The sequence below is a fragment of the Artemia franciscana genome, chromosome 7 (assembly GCF_032884065.1).
Source record: "Artemia franciscana chromosome 7, ASM3288406v1, whole genome shotgun sequence".
NCBI classification, from domain to species: Eukaryota; Metazoa; Arthropoda; class Branchiopoda; order Anostraca; family Artemiidae; genus Artemia; species Artemia franciscana.
The window spans coordinates 59,367,628-59,387,876 of record NC_088869.1 but is presented as its reverse complement, the minus strand read 5'-3'; the positions used below and the strand labels follow the sequence as shown (position 1 = coordinate 59,387,876).

Sequence of the window (20,249 nt, the reverse complement as noted above, 5' to 3'; positions counted from 1 at the left end):
CTATGGATGGAGGTCATATAACCCCTCCCAGAAAGGTTAAAAACTAAAATTGCACGTTTTCCATTTGACAGTGTCTAAAAATCTGAGACAGAATATATATATATATATATATATATATATATATATATATATATATATATATATATATATATATATATATATATATCTACGAGCAATAATTGTATGTTTATTTATTTATGTGTGTATGGATAAATTTTTTCTTGAAAACAGTTTCATTTTTTTTTTTGGGGGGGGGGGGGGGTTGGAATCATGAGTTTTTCTGGCCTGACAAAAAACAGCTCAAAAAGGTCAAGAGATTGAGAAAAGTCGTTAAAAGCTTTATTTAAAAAAAAAAAAAATCATTTTTGACGTAATGCCTTAAATTAGGTATTTTATTTCCAAGACCACACTGTCTTTCTATGACACAAATAACGTTCAAATGGGAATAAGTCCATTTATTAGAACTGAAAATAGATAAAAAGTCTGGATGTTTCGATCAAATGTACAGCGGTCGTTGTAAACAGAAATACTAAAGCATTAAAATTAAAACTAACATATTTGTACAGAACACAATAATAGCTGCCGATCAACAAATAGTTTACGGTTCATTCACTAGATCTGTCTGAGAGAGCTCATTAAAAGGGTTCATCCAAAGTCTTGAGTTGTAAATTTTCTTCTTTAAAATTCCCTAATGTAAGTTGAATTTTTAATGAAGGTGGCAAAATCTGTCACTGTCTAATAAATGGACATATCCCCACTGTAGCGTTTATTTGTTCGTCATAGAAAGGCAGTATGGTCTCGAAAAAAAAAAGAAAAAGAAGAAAAAAAAAACAGATTGAAGGTATTACGTCGGAAATAAGTCGAATATACGGGGAAATGTGATTAATCAAGTACATAACTATAAATTCAACAGCATTTCTTTTGCAATTAGAAGAAGAGGAAGATTTTATCCCCTTCATTAGTAATTCAACTTAAATTTAGGCAATGATAAAGAAGACAATTTATAACTCAAGACTTTGGATACACTATCAAAAATATCCAGAAGAAAACGCGTGATTTTAAAGGAAACATCTAGATCTAACCTGTCCATATAGCTCCATATCTTTGAGATCCAGCAAAAAATGATCTTGAGAGAATAAACGGCCTCAGCTTGTTTTCTCCTCTGGCCATGAGTCCTTGGAAAGTACTATCAACTACGAGCATACCGTAAATATTGTGGACATCTCTATGCTCCCAACCTCCGTGATGCAGTTTATCCTTGTGCATTGTGACTTCAGGTCCATTAAACACGGAAGGTTCGTTCATATCGTTCCATATGTAAACATCCTTAGTTGTACCTGAAATAACCAGAAAACGTCGTTAAATTGGATTTGTGACTTTCAAATATGTAGAAAGACACCGAAAATTACGTTTTATATAAGAATTTCAATAAAACCCTTATGTCCAAATTAAAAAAAAAGAAAACTAGACGATAACTAACTACGAGATTTTCTTTTTCTCTAACCCGTATAGACAAAGTTGAATAAAAATTGTTAATTACGACCAGGGACTTGATTACGACGATGAGACTATGCGAGAGCGTTTCCATAACATTCCAAACAAGAAGAGTAAGTAATAAAAAAGAAAATAAAAAGGGCATAAGCTTTTAACGCCAATTTCGGGATCCTTGCCAATCACTAAGATAGATGCTATTGTGTAGAAGGGACTCGGGTACAAACGTACTTAAATAATATTGGTTTTGTGAGTTTAACAAGCAGAAAAGAACAATTTAATCTAGAATAACAGTTTTTTTTATTAGAAATGTACGCCAAATAGTAGGATTTGAACTCCTCAATTATAAAAAAGAAAATCTGAACTCAGATTGTTCTAAGGAAAATAATCTTCACTCCTGTTACAGTACCATCGATGCTTATATGATATAGACCCTATCTAATATTCTTCTAATATGTTCCTCTGACTATAATATGTTTCTATGTTTTTTCTAATGAAATATACCTGAGTATGATAAAAACATAACACTTTAGAAACAAATTTGGGCAACATGTTTGCAAATTAGGTGGAGAGGGAGGGTAAAGTATATCGGGTCTGTATGCCTAATGTGTTAGGTACAATTATTCTGTATATTATGAAGTAAGAATGATTTTCTAACTTCACACTGTCCAAGTACATTACCCCCTTACAAATATATGGCCCAAATTCTATATTTTTACGTCTCTTGTCTCATGCTAAGCTGAAAGAAACTAACGAAAAAAACTGCTTCTATAATGCGTCGATGAATGACCAACTTGAGCGGTAGGGGCTATATCATGCTTCACTTTCCCTTATCCGCCTGTGAATCCAAGCAAATTCAGTCCCAGATTTTGTATACAAGTACAGTGGACATTGCCCGTCACGCATCAACCCAAAATCAATCCAGTCTTTCATCCTTTAGTTCTATAGCTGTCTACCTTAGTTGTGCCCTAGGAATGACGCATGAAGTAACAAATAAACTTATCTATCCAAAAATGAATTGACATCATTTTAATACAATCCTAACTAGAGATTATGTCGGATTTGCCTATCACTCAATGGGACTATCTGTCTCGGACTCGGTCGATCAACGGACTCGGTCGATGATAGATTGACTTACCTATCAACAAATTAACTGACATCATTTTTATAGAATCCTAATAAGGGCTTATGTCAGATATGTCTATAACTCACTCGGACTATATGTCTTGGCTAATTGTAGAAAAAGCCAAGACAGAAAGTCCGAGTCAGTTAGAGACAAGTCCGGCATAAGCCCTTATTAGGATTGTATAAAAATGATGCCAGTTAATTTGTCGATAGATAAGTCTATCTATCATCCGTCCATGCGTCATTCCTAGGGCAGAACTAACGTAGATAGTCATAGAACTAAGGGATGAAAGAATTGGATTGATTTTGTGTTGATGCGAAGTACCATGCCGTCTTCTGTTTTGTATCGCCTACTGGCCAAGTCTCCAGCGTATTTTGCCAAACAATGGTCCGATCCATACTAAGTATTTAGTGTAAGTGCCCTTAAATGTCATAGCCTTAATTGTAAAAGTAACAAAAGCACAATAGTAGCAAGAGTTATATTTTCGTAGAATTAACAATCACTTTTTGGGCAATGTTTTGTTTATTAGTCAATCAAACTGCTACAGCAAGCCAAAAGAAAAGAACAGGAATGTGACTTGCACGTCCGTCAGTGTCTTTGCCTTTAATATCTACTGAAACAAGAAAAATTTTACCTCTAGCCACCTTTAACAAATGAAACAACTATTTAATTTAACATTAATTGACACAAATTGTAGTACTCACACAAAACTACAGCGCAAAAATGACGATTTTGATAATTCTGCAAAATGTTTACAGATAAATTTTAGCACGCGCACGATGTCAATATAATTTCTCCACTACGAACGAACTGTAAAACAATAAAATTCTTCGCTTTCAAAATTCATTGCAACAAAATGTTTTTGCATTATAATTCATGCCTTTTTGGCAAATACATAACGACATTCAAGAGGATTCTTTTTTGTTTTGTACTACATACTTGTATCTTTGTCTGAAACTCATTTTTACTATTGTCTGAGATGTGATTACGCCGTTTTGGCTGCCATAAAACCTATGTTACCTGTTCGAAGCGGTTGCAGTTGTGGTAGGATCCAGTCACACCCACAAAGCAACTGTTTTTCCTCAATATTTTAAGCATATATCTTGCACACTACCATGACCGTACCTATCTTGGAATCAATAAAATTGTTTAAAAACAAATCGAATCTATCTGATTTATGAAGCTTGGATTCAAATAAACGAATATATTTAAGTAAAGTCTAGATTTTAACCAATACAAATTAAGCTTTTTCCCAGATTTTTTTTTTCTTCTGGGGAGTGCTTAACTTTCAGTGGCACAATCAGTTCTAATTTCAACCAAAATCCATGTTGAAGTGAAAGAATTTTCCGTCGTATCAGTTTCTCATACTTTTTTAAACGGTCTCTGACATTTATTCCAAAAAAAAACCCTCGACTGCCTCTGCAGCACTCAAACATAGAAGCTATGTCGATTATAAAGTAATATTTATTTAGGCCTCTTTTTGAGGAGATCCTCAGCATGCTCTGAGCCTATCCAAACTTATTACCTTCACCAGGACACACGTAGGCAGAACCAAAGAATAGGGAGCAATGATAAGAGAGGAAGAACCAAAGAATAGGGAGAACTGATAAGAGAGGAGTCTTAGTCGCGCTAGCAGACACCTACTCTAGCACGTATTGGACAGAACACCGAGGGGTTGTAACAAGAGTTAAAAACAATGACAATCCCAGGAAAAATAGATCCATCCCCCTCCTAGCCATGCAGTTAAATAGGAATATTTTACTTTATTTGTATTATTATTCGTAATGCATCGGGTTAACCTTGAATACAACTTCCCATAAGTCCATTGAAATATTCATCAACTATTGATTATGAGGTGAAACATAGAATCCTAGAATGCGATTTTAACGGTGAGATTTTCTAATTTCTGCTCAAAATTTTTAATGAGGAAGAGCTGAAAGTGGGAGAAATTGAAGAAAAGATGAGAGCTTTAACATAGAATTCCATACAATTGAGGTGAGTGTTGGCAATCGGAAATTGCCTGACTGATTTTAATTTCACTTGAATATGTTTAACAAACGAGGAAAAAGAACATGAGAACTTGGCTGCCCCATTTGAAGGGCACATTGCTGATAAGTTGAAATGTCTGGAGAAGAGTTGGAAATTTAAAGGTAGCGGAAATTTTGATTGGAGAGAGGTAGCGGAAATTTTGATTGGAGAGACGAAAAATAGAACGCTCCCAAAAACAGCTGGGCTGGGAATATTTATAAAACATAAAAACGGCTAGGTAAAAGGTAAAGGATACGGCATTAGACTTTACAGTCCGTACCGGCGGTGCTGATCTCCGTTTCTTGGCCCTTCAGCCAGGAAGTGCAATGGGGGGTTGGGGGCCAGCCATCCTGTGCTTTCGCACACCCTTCCTGTTTACCTTCCCCAGATTTCTCTAGGTAGCCATTTAGAGCTGGGTCGACTCTGGCTAAGCTTACAGAGTCACATCACTGACCCCGTCCCAAACTGAAGAATTGGATACACTGGGACTCGAACCCGCGTCCTCTAAGACGAAGGATCCCGAATCCAGCGCACCAACCCACACGGCTAGGCTATTTTCTATTTACGAAATTGGACGAAGAATGAGACAAAATTAAATACGTCAAGTCCAAACTGCTCAAATTTAAAGATTTGCTTCTATTGTAAAGTTTTCTTCTTCTTTTTCTTTTTAATTGTAAGAGCTATACAAACATATTCATTAGTTTTGGAAAGCATATAAGTTAGGACCAATGTCCTAACGTTGCGAAACCATTTTGCGGGTTAAAGGGATGTGCTATTTAAACGAGGATTTGAATCATTCAAAGCCGCAAAAATTAGATAAACTGAACTAATATGACTGACTAACTGATAAACTTAATATGACTGACTAACTGATAAACTGACTAATATGAAGGTGGGGGGAGGGTGGTGCTCCACCAGCGTAGAAGCCTCTTGGACTATTTCAGTAGCCTTCTTTTAAAGAACCTGAGAGGAAAATGAATTAAGAAATAAAAAACAAAAAACAATGAATCATACTTTCATAATTACTTGCAACACAAAAAGTGACCGAGCCTCAACAAAAACTAGCAAACCAAGGTACCGGTGAGAACACCTAGATGAAGAAGAATCTAATAGACAACATGCAACAGAAGTAACTATTTTAAATAAACAAAAAAAGTACCATGATACTTATCGAAAGCGTATTGCTCCTTCCAATATTCTCGTACTGCAGGGTTGAAAAAGTCTGGATAACTAGAAGACCCTGGCCAACACCAACCTGAAAAACAACACCAAAATTCGCATTAAAATCCATTCTATATTATTTCAAGGGATCTTTCTGGTAAATAAGGATTAGGCCAAAACTAAGCATGATCTTAGTGCTGAAAGGATTATATTTTTGAATTTTGGGTCTGAGGACTTGGCTGTATTTCTTGTCTAACCGTTCAAACCATTCCAAGTCAGGTGCTTTTTTACTCAAACAGAAAGCATGTGGTTTCTCATAAATAATACTCACTGTCCTATGGATTTTTTCCTCCCCAAAGACACAACAGTGAGGCCTGTTCAACAGTACAGGCTTCAATGTCCATACACAAAAACACCTGGTGGAAAAGAATTGAATTAGGATCTAAATTTGGAATATAGGACGTTTAGAGTGCGCATTTGCTTAATTGTTGTAAATTTTATGACTGACATGTCTGTCGATGGCAATGGAGATGGGGATGGCATCCCCCCCGAGGTTCAAAACTGATCTCACCCCGTTTGGAGATTTTTAGGCTACCAACTAAGGATTTCTAACAATACTTATTAAGGTTTTTACTTGCTAATGTAAACACTATTATCCACAGAACGCATATGAAATTTCCACTACACCTAAATGATGAGAGCAAAAGAAGTCAAACGGAAAAACACAAGATCTTGTTTAAGATTAAAAGAAAATAACTACAGCCTCACCACTATATTGATGAGTTACTTGGCATACCTTTGAAAAAAAAAGAAAAGAAAATTCCTTACATATCATGGGAGATTTAAGGAAATAAAATTTGAAGAGAATCGACACAACTGACCATTCAGGTCATTCTAACTAGTTTCACAGACTTATTAGAAATTTTGATTTTGGAATAAAAACAATGATATTACTTTGTTTCCTTTTCAAAAAACAAAGTAATATCTTTTTTAAATGAAAAAAAGCCAAAGCAGAAAAATTAAAATAAATTAAAAAACACAAAAAAATAATGAATTAAATATAAAAAGATGATCCAAAAGTTCTCTTTTCTGCAAAATACTTCGAACAATCATTTATGTAGCAACAGAGCGATTATTTCACGAGGAGAACTAATTTTCCAGAAAAAAAGAATTTATGACTAAAAGCTAATAATCAAAAGAAAGGAAGGGGAAATCTCACCCTCAAAGTCCTATACTCTAATATCTTGTATTCATCCTGCCAGTGTTTGGTTTACTATAGCATGATCAATAAGGTTTGCTTAACCAGAACAATCTCAGAACAATTTTTTTAAATGGAAAAAGCCAAAGCAGAAAAATTAAAATAATTTAAAAAACACAAAAAATAATGAATTAAATATAAAAAAAGATGATCCAAAAGTTCTCTTTTCTGCAAAATAATTCGAACAATCATTTATGTAGCAACAGAGCGATTATTTCACGAGGAGAACTAATTTCCAAGAAAAAAAAATTATGAGTAAAAGCTAATAATCAAAAGAAATGGAGGGGAAATCTCACCCTCAAAGTCCTTTCCATTGGTATCTTTAATGTAAAAACCATTTGCCTCACAATCCTTATGAATGAAATAGTTCGAATCTCTTTTAATATGGGGATCCACTATTGTAACCAGTTTTCGCCCTTTATCACTTAGATTCTTCATCATTCCGAGAGAGTCAGAAAACTTGATTGGATCCCATGTGAAATACCTGGAAGATAATCGAACGATTTTGGTTTCAAATACACCAGTGATTCCTTTTTTTAATGCTAAACTGCTATTTTAAAGTAAGAAGTTAGCACATGAATCACTTAGATTCTTCATCATTCCGAGAGAGTCAGAAAACTTGATTGGATCCCATGTGAAATACCTGGAAGATAATCGAACGATTTTGGTTTCAAATACACCAGTGATTCCTTTTTTAAATGCTAAACTGCTATTTTAAAGTAAGAAGTTAGCACATGAATCACTTAGATTCTTCATCATTCTGAGAGAGTCAGAAAACTTGATTGGATCCCATGTGAAATACCTGGAAGATAATCGAACGATTTTAGTTTCAAATACACCAGTGATTCCTTTTTTAAATGCTAAACTGCTATTTTAAAGTAAGAAGTTAGCACATGAATCACTTAGATTCTTCATCATTCTGAGAGAGTCAGAAAACTTGATTGGATCCCATGTGAAATACCTGGAAGATAATCGAACGATTTTGGTTTCAAATACACCAGTGATTCCTTTTTTAAATGCTAAACTGCTATTTTAAAGTAAGAAGTTAGCATATGAATCACTTAGATTCTTCATCATTCTGAGAGAGTCAGAAAACTTGATTGGATCCCATGTGAAATACCTGGAAGATAATCGAACGATTTTGGTTTCAAATACACCAGTGATTCCTTTTTTAAATGCTAAACTGCTATTTTAAAGTAAGAAGTTAGCACATGAATCACTTAGATTCTTCATCATTCCGAGAGTCAGAAAACTTGATTGGATCCCATGTGAAATACCTGGAAGATAATCGAACGATTTTGGTTTCAAATACACCAGTGATTCCTTTTTTAAATGCTAAACTGCTATTTTAAAGTAAGAAGTTAGCACATGAATCACTTAGATTCTTCATCATTCCGAGAGAGTCAGAAAACTTGATTGGATCCCATGTGAAATACCTGGAAGATAATCGAACGATTTTGGTTTCAAATACACCAGTGATTCCTTTTTTTAATGCTAAACTGCTATTTTAAAGTAAGAAGTTAGCACATGAATCACTTAGATTCTTCATCATTCCGAGAGAGTCAGAAAACTTGATTGGATCCCATGTGAAATACCTGGAAGACAATCGAACGATTTTGGTTTCAAATACACAAGTGATGCCTTTTTTTAATGCTAAACTGCTATTTTAAAGTAAGAAGTTAGCACATGAATTAGGTCAGGAAAGCATTTACAAAAATAGTAGAGCTGGAAACTCATGATGCATGCTCATCGGACACTTTGAGAGGGATGACATATCATCCCTCCCGGAGCCAAGTGACATATCAGGCCAATTTTTTTATTTTTCCTACGAGACATCCACACAGATATTTAACATCAGTGCAAGATATACCTATATACATCCATAGCGAGGGATAACCGAGCATTGGCTATTTTATCCCCTTGAACACAAAAATATACAATTTGTCAAAAATTCTGACGGTCGATCGTGTAAAATGACGATTTCCGTAAGTTAAAATTAACGTCTTGATGTAAATTTCCTTCTTTGACCATTTAGGCAAGTTAAAAGAAGAAAATTTACATCAAGACTTTGAATGAACTTTGTCATTGAACTCTGTGAAAATAATCTAGTGAATAACCCGTAAGTTCATTATTTTGTGAATGACCCAAAAGTTAATTATTTTGTTTTGTATAAATATGTTAGGTCTAATGTTAATACTTGAGTACTTTTACTGATGACGGTCACTGAATATGTGATCGAAATGTCTAGACTTAGTACTTGTTTTCACTGTCGAAATAAATGGATTTATTTCCATTTAACCGTTTATTTGTTCGTCATAGCATGGCGGTGTCGCCTGAGAAAAGGATATTAAAACTCAGAGACTTGAAAGGCCCAACGTCTAGCTTACGGAAAGTCAAGCAAGAGAGAGAGAGAGAGAGAAAGAGGGTGTAATTATTAAGCCCAGTTTCCTAAAATCGCATCAACTATTTCTATTTCATGCCCCAATGGTTGAAAGAAATAAGGCAAGGTAAAGGATGCGGCATCGATTTCTAGTTCAACTTGGTATGTTTACTATTCGGGAATTTTTTCCAAAATTAATTTTTTTGTGCAGTCACATTATTCTCGGTTACTTTCTAAAATTCTACCACCTTCGCTTCATCAGGGCCATATTATTCCAGTATCAATAACTGCTGTTGAAAATGCAATTAAGCAACTGAAATCTTCATCCATTGATATTGATGGTATTAGTATAAATCCAAAGTGTGTTGTGCTTTTATTTCATTTGCAGTTGTTGTTCCAAATGTGTTTAACATCTTCTCTGGTTCCGGATAGCTTTCTTTGTGGAAATGTCACCTCAATTCTAAAGCGGGGAAAACTCCCTTCTCAATGTTCATCTTATCGCCCTATAACCACTACGTGTAACTTGAGTAAAATCCTTGAATATATTTTAATTCCTCATTTAAATGAAAATATAAATTTCGGATCGAATCAATTCGGGTTTCAAGCTGGTATTGGTTGTCAACATGCACACCGTGTTCTTTCTTCAGCCCTTAAGAATAGCATGGCTGATGGGTCGCCACTTTATATGTGTACTTTGGACCTTTCTAAAGCTTTTGACAATGTAGTTCACAGTCAAGCTTTTTTTCCCCTTTTTAATAATGGTGTAAATCTTTCAGTCATTTTTCTTCTTCGTTTTTGGTATGAGAATTCTTTTCTCCGAATTAATAAATCTGGATCTCCGTTTGTCCGTTTATGTCGAGGTGTCAAGCAGGGAGGGGTTTTATCACCTAGTATATTCAAAATGTGCATTTCTGGTATTTTAGATGAAATTAGATGAAATTATTTTATTGGACTCTCAGATGTTTCTTATCTTGCTTATGCAGATGACCTTTTACTTTTGTGTAAAAATAAGCAAGGTCTCTCGTTTATGGTCTCAAAGTTTCACGTCTATTTTCTAATATTGGTCTTTCTCTTAATGTTGAGAAATGTGAATTTCTAGTTTTTAATGGTCCGACTTCCTCTAATGCTCCCTTAGCTTGTCGCGGTTTTTCAATACCCTTTGTTTCCACCATTCGGTGGTTGGGTATTACTGTTACGAATTCAATTTCTTGCCTAAGGCAGTGCACTGTTCGTGATGTTCAAAAGGAAATTCAAACGGGCTATTCTAAGATAGTTGCTAATCGAGGGAAGTATAATAGACATGCACTCGGTAGACTATATGCTACATTTTGTGATCATTCTGTCCTTTATCTTTCTGGTCTTTATCCCCTTCTAAAGAAAAAAGATGTTAATCAGATTCGGATTTTTTATTTCAGATATTATAAATTTTTACTTTATCTCCCCCTTGGTATAGCAATAGGAAAATAATTCGTAAGTTTGATGTCCCTGATATAAGTGCAAAATTGGCCCTCATGTATGGAAGGTTGTCGGAATCAGCTTTTTATCGTTTATCGCCTCGTCATCCTTTGGTCCGTCTGTTCGGTTAATCTCATTGTAGCGTAATGTTTTTTCTATTTGTAGTGTATTTTACTTGTAGTGTATTTCATTTTTTTTTCTTTTTGTTACTCCACAAGTGCCATAACTTGTTATGATGTGGGTTAAAAATAAATCATTATTATTATTATTATTAGACTTTACAGTCCCTACCGGCGGTGCTGATCTCCGTTTCTTGGCCCTTCAGCCAGAAAGTGCAATGGGGGGTTGGGGGCCAGGCATCCTGTGCTTTCCCACACCCTTCCTGTTTATCTTCCCCAGATTTCTCCAGGTACCCATTTAGAGCTGGGTCGACTCTGGCTAACCTTACAGAGTCACGCCACTGACCCCCGTCCCAAACTGAAGAATTGGGTACACTGGGACTCGAACCCGCGTCCTCTCAGACAAAGGAAAGAGTTGAAAGAAATAAAAAAAAAAGTAACAAAAGGAGTAAAGAAACTCGTACTTTTTGTTATCAGTATGTTCGATATCCAGCCAGATAACATCTAGTGGCATATCTTCTTTGTCAAAATTTTCATGCACAAACTGAACATCCTCTTGGTCGTTGTAGTTCCAACGGCATTGATGATAAGCAATTGCAAACATCTGAAAATTAAGTAGCTGTTCTATTTTCGGGTTTAAGATTACGAAACATTATAAAACAAAACAGTGGGTTTTGTAATGAATTTAGACTACCACTAAATGCATTTTTAAATATATTTAGTACATACATATACTCAAATGCAGTACATATACTCAAACGTTCCCCAGTACATATACTCACATACATACTCAGTACATATCTATTAAACATACTTAAACATTCTCTAGCGCATATACTCATGCATATATACTCAGTACACACATAGACTCAAATACAATACATAACTAGTACCTAGACACAAACCTTCTCTAGTGCATATACTCATGGATATATGCTTAGTATATACTTATACTCAAATACAGTGCATATCTAGTACATATACTCCAACGTTCTCTAATGAGTATACTCATATGCATATGCTCAAACATTCTGTAGTGCATATACTCCTGTATATATACTTAGTACATACATACAGTATCTAGTACATATACACAAACGTTCTCTACTGCATACACTCGTATCCTTCTTATAATCTGTCAATTTTTTTGAATATTCAGCAATTCTTTCAGTCTATTGGAAGGCTTGTGCTAATTATTAATCTCAGTTTTGTTGATCAATCTTTCAACAAAGAAATATCAGCCTCTTCTCCTCCTCCTACCAACAAAATTACGACATACCATCTACCTAGTCACAAAATATGCGAGAGCATCGATTTCACGGAAAATAACTCCTTACTGACTCTACAAAGTTTCGGTCAAAACCCTGGGGAAAATTAGAAGCTTCCGATGTGGATGTGCTAAAATAAAAACATCAGATTTTAGTCTCTCTTTTAGCTGCTAGCCAAGTTCATCGTCTCTTACGACTGATAAATACGGAAAAGGAAAAGGTGAAAATTCTATTCTAGAAATTTTTCCGTGTTATATACACTTTATATAGTATATCAAATAACATGAAGACATTTTCCTTTAACAGCTTAATACTGTAACTGCGCATTACCACCTTGTTTAAAGTGAGATACAAGATGGCACTGACATTTCTTGACATAGAATTTCCTCCAGCTTCATTCCATGCTAGAATCATTTTTTGTGTGACTTACGGTATGCATAACCATGATTAGAAGAACGAAAGATAGCAAAGGTCCTTATCCCTGGGAATAGTGGTGGTCCTAGGCCTGGGGAGGGGAGCTCTCCCTCCCCAGTATTTCTGAAATCTGACATTAAATTCTTTCTATTTTATACTTTTACATTCTTGTGGTATAGCTTGTCCCCCCCGCCAATGATGAGGCTTAAAACCACTACTTCTGGGAACTCTCGACGCAAACCTTCTATGTTTTCCTTATTCTTTATAATACAATTTGCTGTAGCAGGCCTATTAACTATGTCCGATGTACCATAAACCACTTTCTTAATTCCCACTCACATATGTTTTACGAGTATGTTGAGTCTTCGTTAAAAAGAATTAATAAATGCTTTGAAGTGATGACCCCCTATGGAATTGTTCTAAAGACATATGCAGCCAAAGACAAGGGGGCAATCCCCCCTAGATATTCGGAAATTCCTTTTTCGGTACTTCGCTGAAAAAAATTGAAAACTGCCCCCCCCCTTCTTGGACTTCCACTGGTATCATTTTTTTATCTTTATTTTAAAAAGCGGGGCATAATCCTTGCACCCCCCCCCCCCATCTATCTATGAATTGATTCACCTATATGCACCTTCAAGTAATGGAGGAATCAATCTAGAGCCTAGACAAAAATTTTGGGAAGTTTTCCTAGGCACTATAGAAAAATATTATCTCAGGAAGTTAAACCTAGAAGAATAATGCACCAAAATAAAGAATTTTCATATTTTGACATCCCCCCCCCCCCTCTTAACACAATTTTCATTCTATTAGAGGCACTCAAATTATTTAACGCAAATATCCAAGCAGCATAGAAATATTATTGATTTGTAAGCACTTTCATAAAAAGTAAATGGTAAACTGATAAAAGAGAAAGCTTTGGTGCTTTAAAACGAGTTCAAGGACAATTTAATGCTGCCAGGGCCAGTGATAGAGCCCCGAGCCACTGACGTTACCTGACAGAGCCATTGATGTTAACCAGCACGGTTGGGAAAATTAAAACAAGTGTAATTTTAATTATTTAGAATCTGGATTTCAATTAAAGTCTAAGCTGATTTGGATCCACGCGATTTGTTGATTTGGTTTTTAGAGGCTGCATTTTCTGATCTACAGTTTAAAATATATTATAGAGTTTAGACGCAATGTTTATGTTGCGCGAATTATATTTGAGTCCTTTTCTGGCAAATCCTGCAAATCTCTGACTTTTTGTAAGTTTAATTAATTGGTTTACCATTTTTTGTAAAATAAAGAAATTTACGGGTCATTGTCAGACACAACCTTCAACAAAATTTCAATGGAATAGTCACCAAGTGAGACCTAGAGGATTGGTATTTTTTGTATCAATTTTTTTCTTTTCTTTGATTCGTTTTTGGCTGGCTGGGTTTTCTGATCAACAACTTGAAATAAAATAAACAGTTTGGACGTAAATTTTATCCTGTACTATAGACTTGATTGTATTTAAAAATTATAACTATCATGTTTTTGAATTCCTATATTATATTAAATTTGAATCCGTAATTTATATTTGGATAACTTTCCCGTGTTGCATGTCATTGACTTTTTGCCAATTCAATTTATCTGTTTATCATTTTTATGATATAAATACGTGTCTGTATCATTGTCAGACAAGGCATTCAATCAAATCTCAAATGAACAAGAGAAACTTTGAGAGTTTGAAGTGGAACAACTTCGCATTTTCATATTTCATTTGTATCATTGCAGCTGAGTCCGTACTTTCGTTGTGACAATAAACACAAAAATTTACGTTTAAAAACTGTGTGCAGTAAACACAAAACTCTAGACACTAATTTTGTTTTACGGCAACAGTGAGTCATATTGACTTGACAATTTCTTTATCCATTGTTCTCATTTTGCCTGATAATTACCAGCCAATTGCTACACAATTTAACGTTTATAGTCATGACAAAAAGTCTTGTTTTATTTAATCTTTGACTTGGAAACACACCGTGATCTTCTTCTGGGTTTTGTGACACACCAAACTCAACATTCCACTAGGCTCAGAGAGAGAACATAAAACGATGGAAAGCTGGAACAACCGCCGATCCACTCACCCGAGCGGTACCTGAAGTCATTTGGTCCGTACTTCGTAAAACATTATAATGCTGACTTGGAAAATAATTGTTAATAAACCATGTGTGAATAATTCAATTTTGTAGGTGTTTTAAATTGTTTGTGACCTCCACTGCTATTTTTGTAATTTGAAATTGCAAGAAACAAGTTTTATTCTATTCAAACAATTTAAAGTTTGCTTTTGGTTCATAACACCAGTGAGCCACAAAGAACCAAACCGGTAAAAAGTCAAAACCCTAACATAAAGATTGGGAGTAGAGGAGGAGTGTCATCACACTCATATAAGAAAGTTTCTACATCGTTTTTTGACCTCACTATATAAAAACTGGTTTCTTATGAGGTTTTAGTTTTTTTTTTAGTATACTTAGAGCCGTCCCAAACAAGAAGAAATTCAAATTCCCACCCTCCTCACTTTTACACTCCTATAGCTTCGATTTTTTACACGTTGTTTTCCTCTAAAACTACCCTTTAAAAAAAGACATGTCACAGCAAGCTTAAGTTTTGAGTTTTTAAGATTGATTTTTGTTTTAAGTTTGTCACAGTAAGCCACGTTTGTTCATAAATTTACAATTTATTCATATGTTCACAGTAAAAAGTCAGTGGTTCAATTTTTGCTCATTTAACTTTGGAAGCTAAAGTTAACAGCGTTGTCAAAGCATATTCTTCAAGCACTTCAATTAGAGGCTGAATAATGACTAAATACATTCCACTAAAGAAGGATGTTTAGAATTTGTGCACCATATTTGGCCACGATAATCCAAAAAGCGGTATTTGCCCTTTTTGTAAAAATTGGGGTGAGGTCTAAAATTTAGGATCCACATACGGCTTTTTAAATCTCCACCACCCGCCACGTAGTCCAGTACTGTGTGATTATTCTAATACTACTACTACTACTAACAACTCACCGCAGCGCAAAACCACCTGAGGTCAACAGAGCTACGCATGTTCCTCCTCCATCCTAATCTATTCAAAGCCTCCCTGTTTACACCCTCCCGAGAAGTTCCCCTTTCCTTTAAATTTTTCTTTATAACATCCTCCTATCCTAGACGAGGGCAACCTGCTTTCCGTCAAGCCCAAGACGGTTGGCCGAAAAAGACAATCTTTGGCCACCTGAAATCCTTAATCCGCGGAATGTGCCCTAGGCATCTCAACATTTTTGTAATTATAGCCCTAGAAAGCGGGATTTAACCACATTTTTCGTACACTCTACTGTTTAAATACGGTCAGTCAGCCGGGTACCCAGAACAATTCATAGACATTTTCTCTGGAGAATATTAAGTAAATCTTCATCCAATTTTCGGAGCACCCATAATTCAGAGCAAAATTTGACTATTGTCATTTTCCAATATTCTAATCTTGGTGTGCAGACTTATCTCCTATTCTTCCAAACTTTTTTTTAACTCTGAAAAAAACACCCTAAGCCTTGGCTATTCTACTTTTAACATATTTACTACTCCCACCGTCTTTACAAATAATGCTATCAAGGTAAGTGAAGCTACCAACCTGATCCATCTTTTCGTTACCCAAAGTCAGGTTTTCATTTTCGCTTATTCCTAGCCTTAGTGACTTAGTCTTCTTAACATTAATTTTCAAACCTATTCTAGGACCCTGAACTCGCAAAACCTCTAAAAGTTCATTCATTTCGCAACAACTTTCATCTAGGATGCTTGAGAGTTCTTCTTCCCCATTTGATTCCTTGGTTTCCAATTGCCTTTCCTGAGCTCCTTAAACAAAGTCCATCGAGATGATCCATATAGAGGAGGATAGAACAAAGCCCTGCTTAACACCTGATTTAATACAAAACCAGCTACAGCTACTAACCTTATTTTCTAACTTAAACGCAACAGTGTTATTCTCGTACATAGAACAAATCACTATAATGTATTTGTCAGGTATACCATACAAAGATAAAACCTTTGCTAAAGCTCTTCTATCAGCAGAATCGAACGCTTGCTCATAATCTATAAAACTGAGGACAAAAGGTGTTTTACAACTACGACACTTCTCAATTAGTAACCTAAGAGTGAAAACTTTGTCGACACATCCTCTACCTTTTCTATAACTGCAACTGTTCTTCACTTAAAACTTTGTCTACAGCATCTCTCAGTCTAAAAAGCATCATATTACTAACAAATTTCCTACCTACAGAGACCAGACTAATGCCTCGATAATACGACACTCACTCTTATCAACTTTTCTTATACAGTGGTTTAATTAAGGTTTGCCTCAAATCGTAAGGTACTTCTTCTTTCTCAAAAGCCATATTCATAATCTTCAGTAGCTTATTTCTGACCTCGAAGCAACCATATTTAAGAAACTCACCAACCACACTATCAGCACCCACAGCCTTATTATTTTTCAATCCTTTTAGTACTGTCACTAATTCTTCCTCACAAAACAAATCTTCCTTCACATACAAGGTATCAAAAACTTTGCAGTTTCCTCTATATCTTTTCCTGCAACTGTGTTTCGGTTTAGCACATTTTCAAAATTTTCCACCTATCTCTCTTTAACTCTATCCTTATCATTTGCTGTTGCCCCGTTCCTATCTTTAACCGGGACAAGTCCAGATTGACTACTCCCTCTTAATTTATTAACATGTCAGCACAATATTTTACTATTATGCCGCCTATCTGCATCTTCCAGATCCTCGGCAATTTTATCCATGACAAATTTTATACAACTTTTAATGCTTTCTCCACTTTCTTTACATTCCTTTTGTTTTCATATGATCTATCACTAAGATGATTCTTGAACAAACCCCGTCTCGTCTCTATTAAACATAAAGCTTTTTCACTAATATTCCTAGTTGCGGTCTTAACTTTCTTCCCTAAGACCCCATCAGCAACTTCACAAATTGTTTTTCTAAAAATATTTCCAACCATCTTCCATATTGTCCAATGTTAAACTCTCAATGCTATACTCTAGTATCTTGTATTCATCCTGCCAGTGTTTGGTTTACTATAGCATGATCAATAAGGTTTGCTGTCTTACCATCACGTGAATACCATGTCAACTTATGGGCCATTTTATGACCCAACAACGCAGGGTTATAACTAGATTTTTACATCTACAAAAATGCAAAAGTCTTTAGCCATTACTGTTTTCTTTTCCTACACCAAACTTACCTAGGCTAGGAAACCATCTATCCCCATTTCTACCGACCTGAAATCTTAAAAACACCATATTTCTATGTAGGACCCTGTCTATTTGCTCTTGTAACTGTAAGTAAAATTCATCTGAGTCACTAGCATCTCCGTCAGTTGGTCCAACAGGGGCATATACTACTATAACTGATACCTTGAACTTTTTAGTCGTAAAATGAGCAATTAGTATTCTATCATTAACACCTTCCCAGCCTAAACAAGACTTAGCAGCTTCCTTAATCATCATGAGCCCCACTCCCTGTCTATGTACACAATCCTTCCTGCCTGAGTAAACAAATTCTATGTTTACAATTTGTCCGACCAAGGACAGATTGTTCGTTGATAATATGTCTGGTCTTACATGTAATTATCTTATTTGTATTTTTTTCTTTTTTTCGGCTTTGCCTGTCAGTTCTTCTTTGTTTTGGTTTTGTTCGTATTTGTTAAAATGTATTTGTTTATTTCAATTTTCTTTCTTTATGCTCCATCAGTGCTGCATTTTAAATTTATGATGGGCAATAAATTTATAAATATATACATATCATCTAAGTTCATGCTTCCTACCCCTGGGATACGAGTTTCTGAAATTCCTAAAAAGTCCAGTTCGAACTGTCTGAATTCATCAGTCGAAATGTCAATACGATAGTCATTTTTTTAACGTCGTAACATTCCAAGTTCCAATTTTCATCTTCTTTAAATAACTGAAATTATTAAGGACTCAGGAAAAACAATGATCCCGGATACCAGTGCAGGACGGGGTCCAGCATATCTTCTCAAGTCTACACCGAGGCGCTTAAGCCGGCTTAGAACTGGAGAGCAAGGAGTCCCTCGGACCTCCAGTATGAATGGGAGCTTTGTGCGATCCTGGGCCCATCTTGGTCACAACATGGTTTTCAGCACTCGGCGATGCTCTTCTATCAACAAGAGTCGAAATTCTGCACAGACAGTCCCAAGCCTATTACCTCTGACTCATTATATATTCATGCCTATGTATATTATGCTACTACGAGGAGTTAACCTGTAGTAGATAAATTAGATAGGAAGAAGTTTTTCAGCCCGAAAATGCCCATCAAAACAGACCGAGCCCAGAACAATAATTCATTAATCAGAATCCCGTGCGAATGTTGTGGCGTTTACTAGGCTATAATTTCCTCGAGAGGAGCCACACCTCAAGTGGGAATATAGTTGACGACAAGATCCCCAGTCTTGCAGGTAACCCAAAAGGGTCGAGGCAGCCCTTTGCAGAGGCCGTTGTCCATAGATCTGGATCTTACGCCCTACCACAGTTGTCCTCCTATAGAGGATCCTCCCACGGTGGTGTTCTGCGTCACCATGCAATTTAACCCATTACTGGGAAATTTGTTATTCTAATAAATTTCAAGCATTCACCTGAGGTAAAGGAGTAACACCCGTAAGTCCTGTGTATTGTTGTAGTACATCTTTAGGACCTGGGCCAAGTAAAAAGAAAACATCCATTAAACCGCTCTCTGATATGAAATGCACTTCTTTGTGAGGTCCGGGTTCTGAGGCACCACCTGATACAAGTTTCATCAGTGAAGAGACGACACCCCCACCAGGAACATCACGCACATCAACCCAAGTTTCTGCCGCATTTTGCCAGTATACACCAACAGCACCTTCTTTTCTAGAAAAAAACAACAAAATAATCAATTTTTTTAGATAAAAGTAAAGAGCGAAATTAAAACTAAAAGAAAAAACATAAATTGTTCTATATATAGGCTAACGACTAGCTTTCATATCCCAAAGCCCCATTCTTTAAAATAAAGTTTAACTGCAAACAACAAACCCAACAAGTTCAAAATTACAATAATTTTTTTTACCGATTATTAATGAAAATGTTTGAGCTTAAAGTTTTACTGCTTAACGCAAACACGCCTATACGAGCCCTTTTAGTCTCTAACCATTTTTTCACATACATCTAACATTTTATCATGAGCATTCACACTTAGGACATAGAGATGAGGTTTGAAGCATTTGAGAATGAAAGGCTTCGTTTATATATATTTGCTTCGAGCAGCAAAAACTTATCCGAATAAAAAATGTGAAAACGTGGAAAATACTCTCAAAATGTCAAGCGATCTTTCTGAAAATCATTAAGTCTGATTCAGCACACCAGTGAACCATTTTGTAGAGGTTTCAAGCTTCTATATACAAAAGTGTGGAAATTTGAACTTTTTGTCACAAAAAAGATCAAGGAAAGATGTTTGTTTTTTCCAGGGGTGATCGTATCGAAAGGGCGATCCTAGAAGATCGGA

General features: G+C 35.6%; 1 protein-coding gene across 3 annotated transcripts in view; it reads right to left on the bottom strand.

The window, feature by feature from the left end:
* Positions 1-20,249, bottom strand: part of LOC136029543 (neutral alpha-glucosidase AB-like) — a 77,765-nt gene that overhangs the window by 19,551 nt on the left and 37,965 nt on the right. For all 3 annotated transcript variants that reach the window (XM_065708013.1, XM_065708014.1, XM_065708015.1), the window contains 5 exons: positions 19,363-19,618; positions 11,483-11,622; positions 7,361-7,548; positions 5,805-5,900; positions 1,083-1,337 (listed from right to left, as the gene is read on the bottom strand). In XM_065708013.1, coding sequence (XP_065564085.1) covers positions 1,083-1,337; positions 5,805-5,900; positions 7,361-7,548; positions 11,483-11,622; positions 19,363-19,618 — 935 coding nt within the window. The remainder of the gene's footprint in view (positions 1-1,082; positions 1,338-5,804; positions 5,901-7,360; positions 7,549-11,482; positions 11,623-19,362; positions 19,619-20,249) is intronic.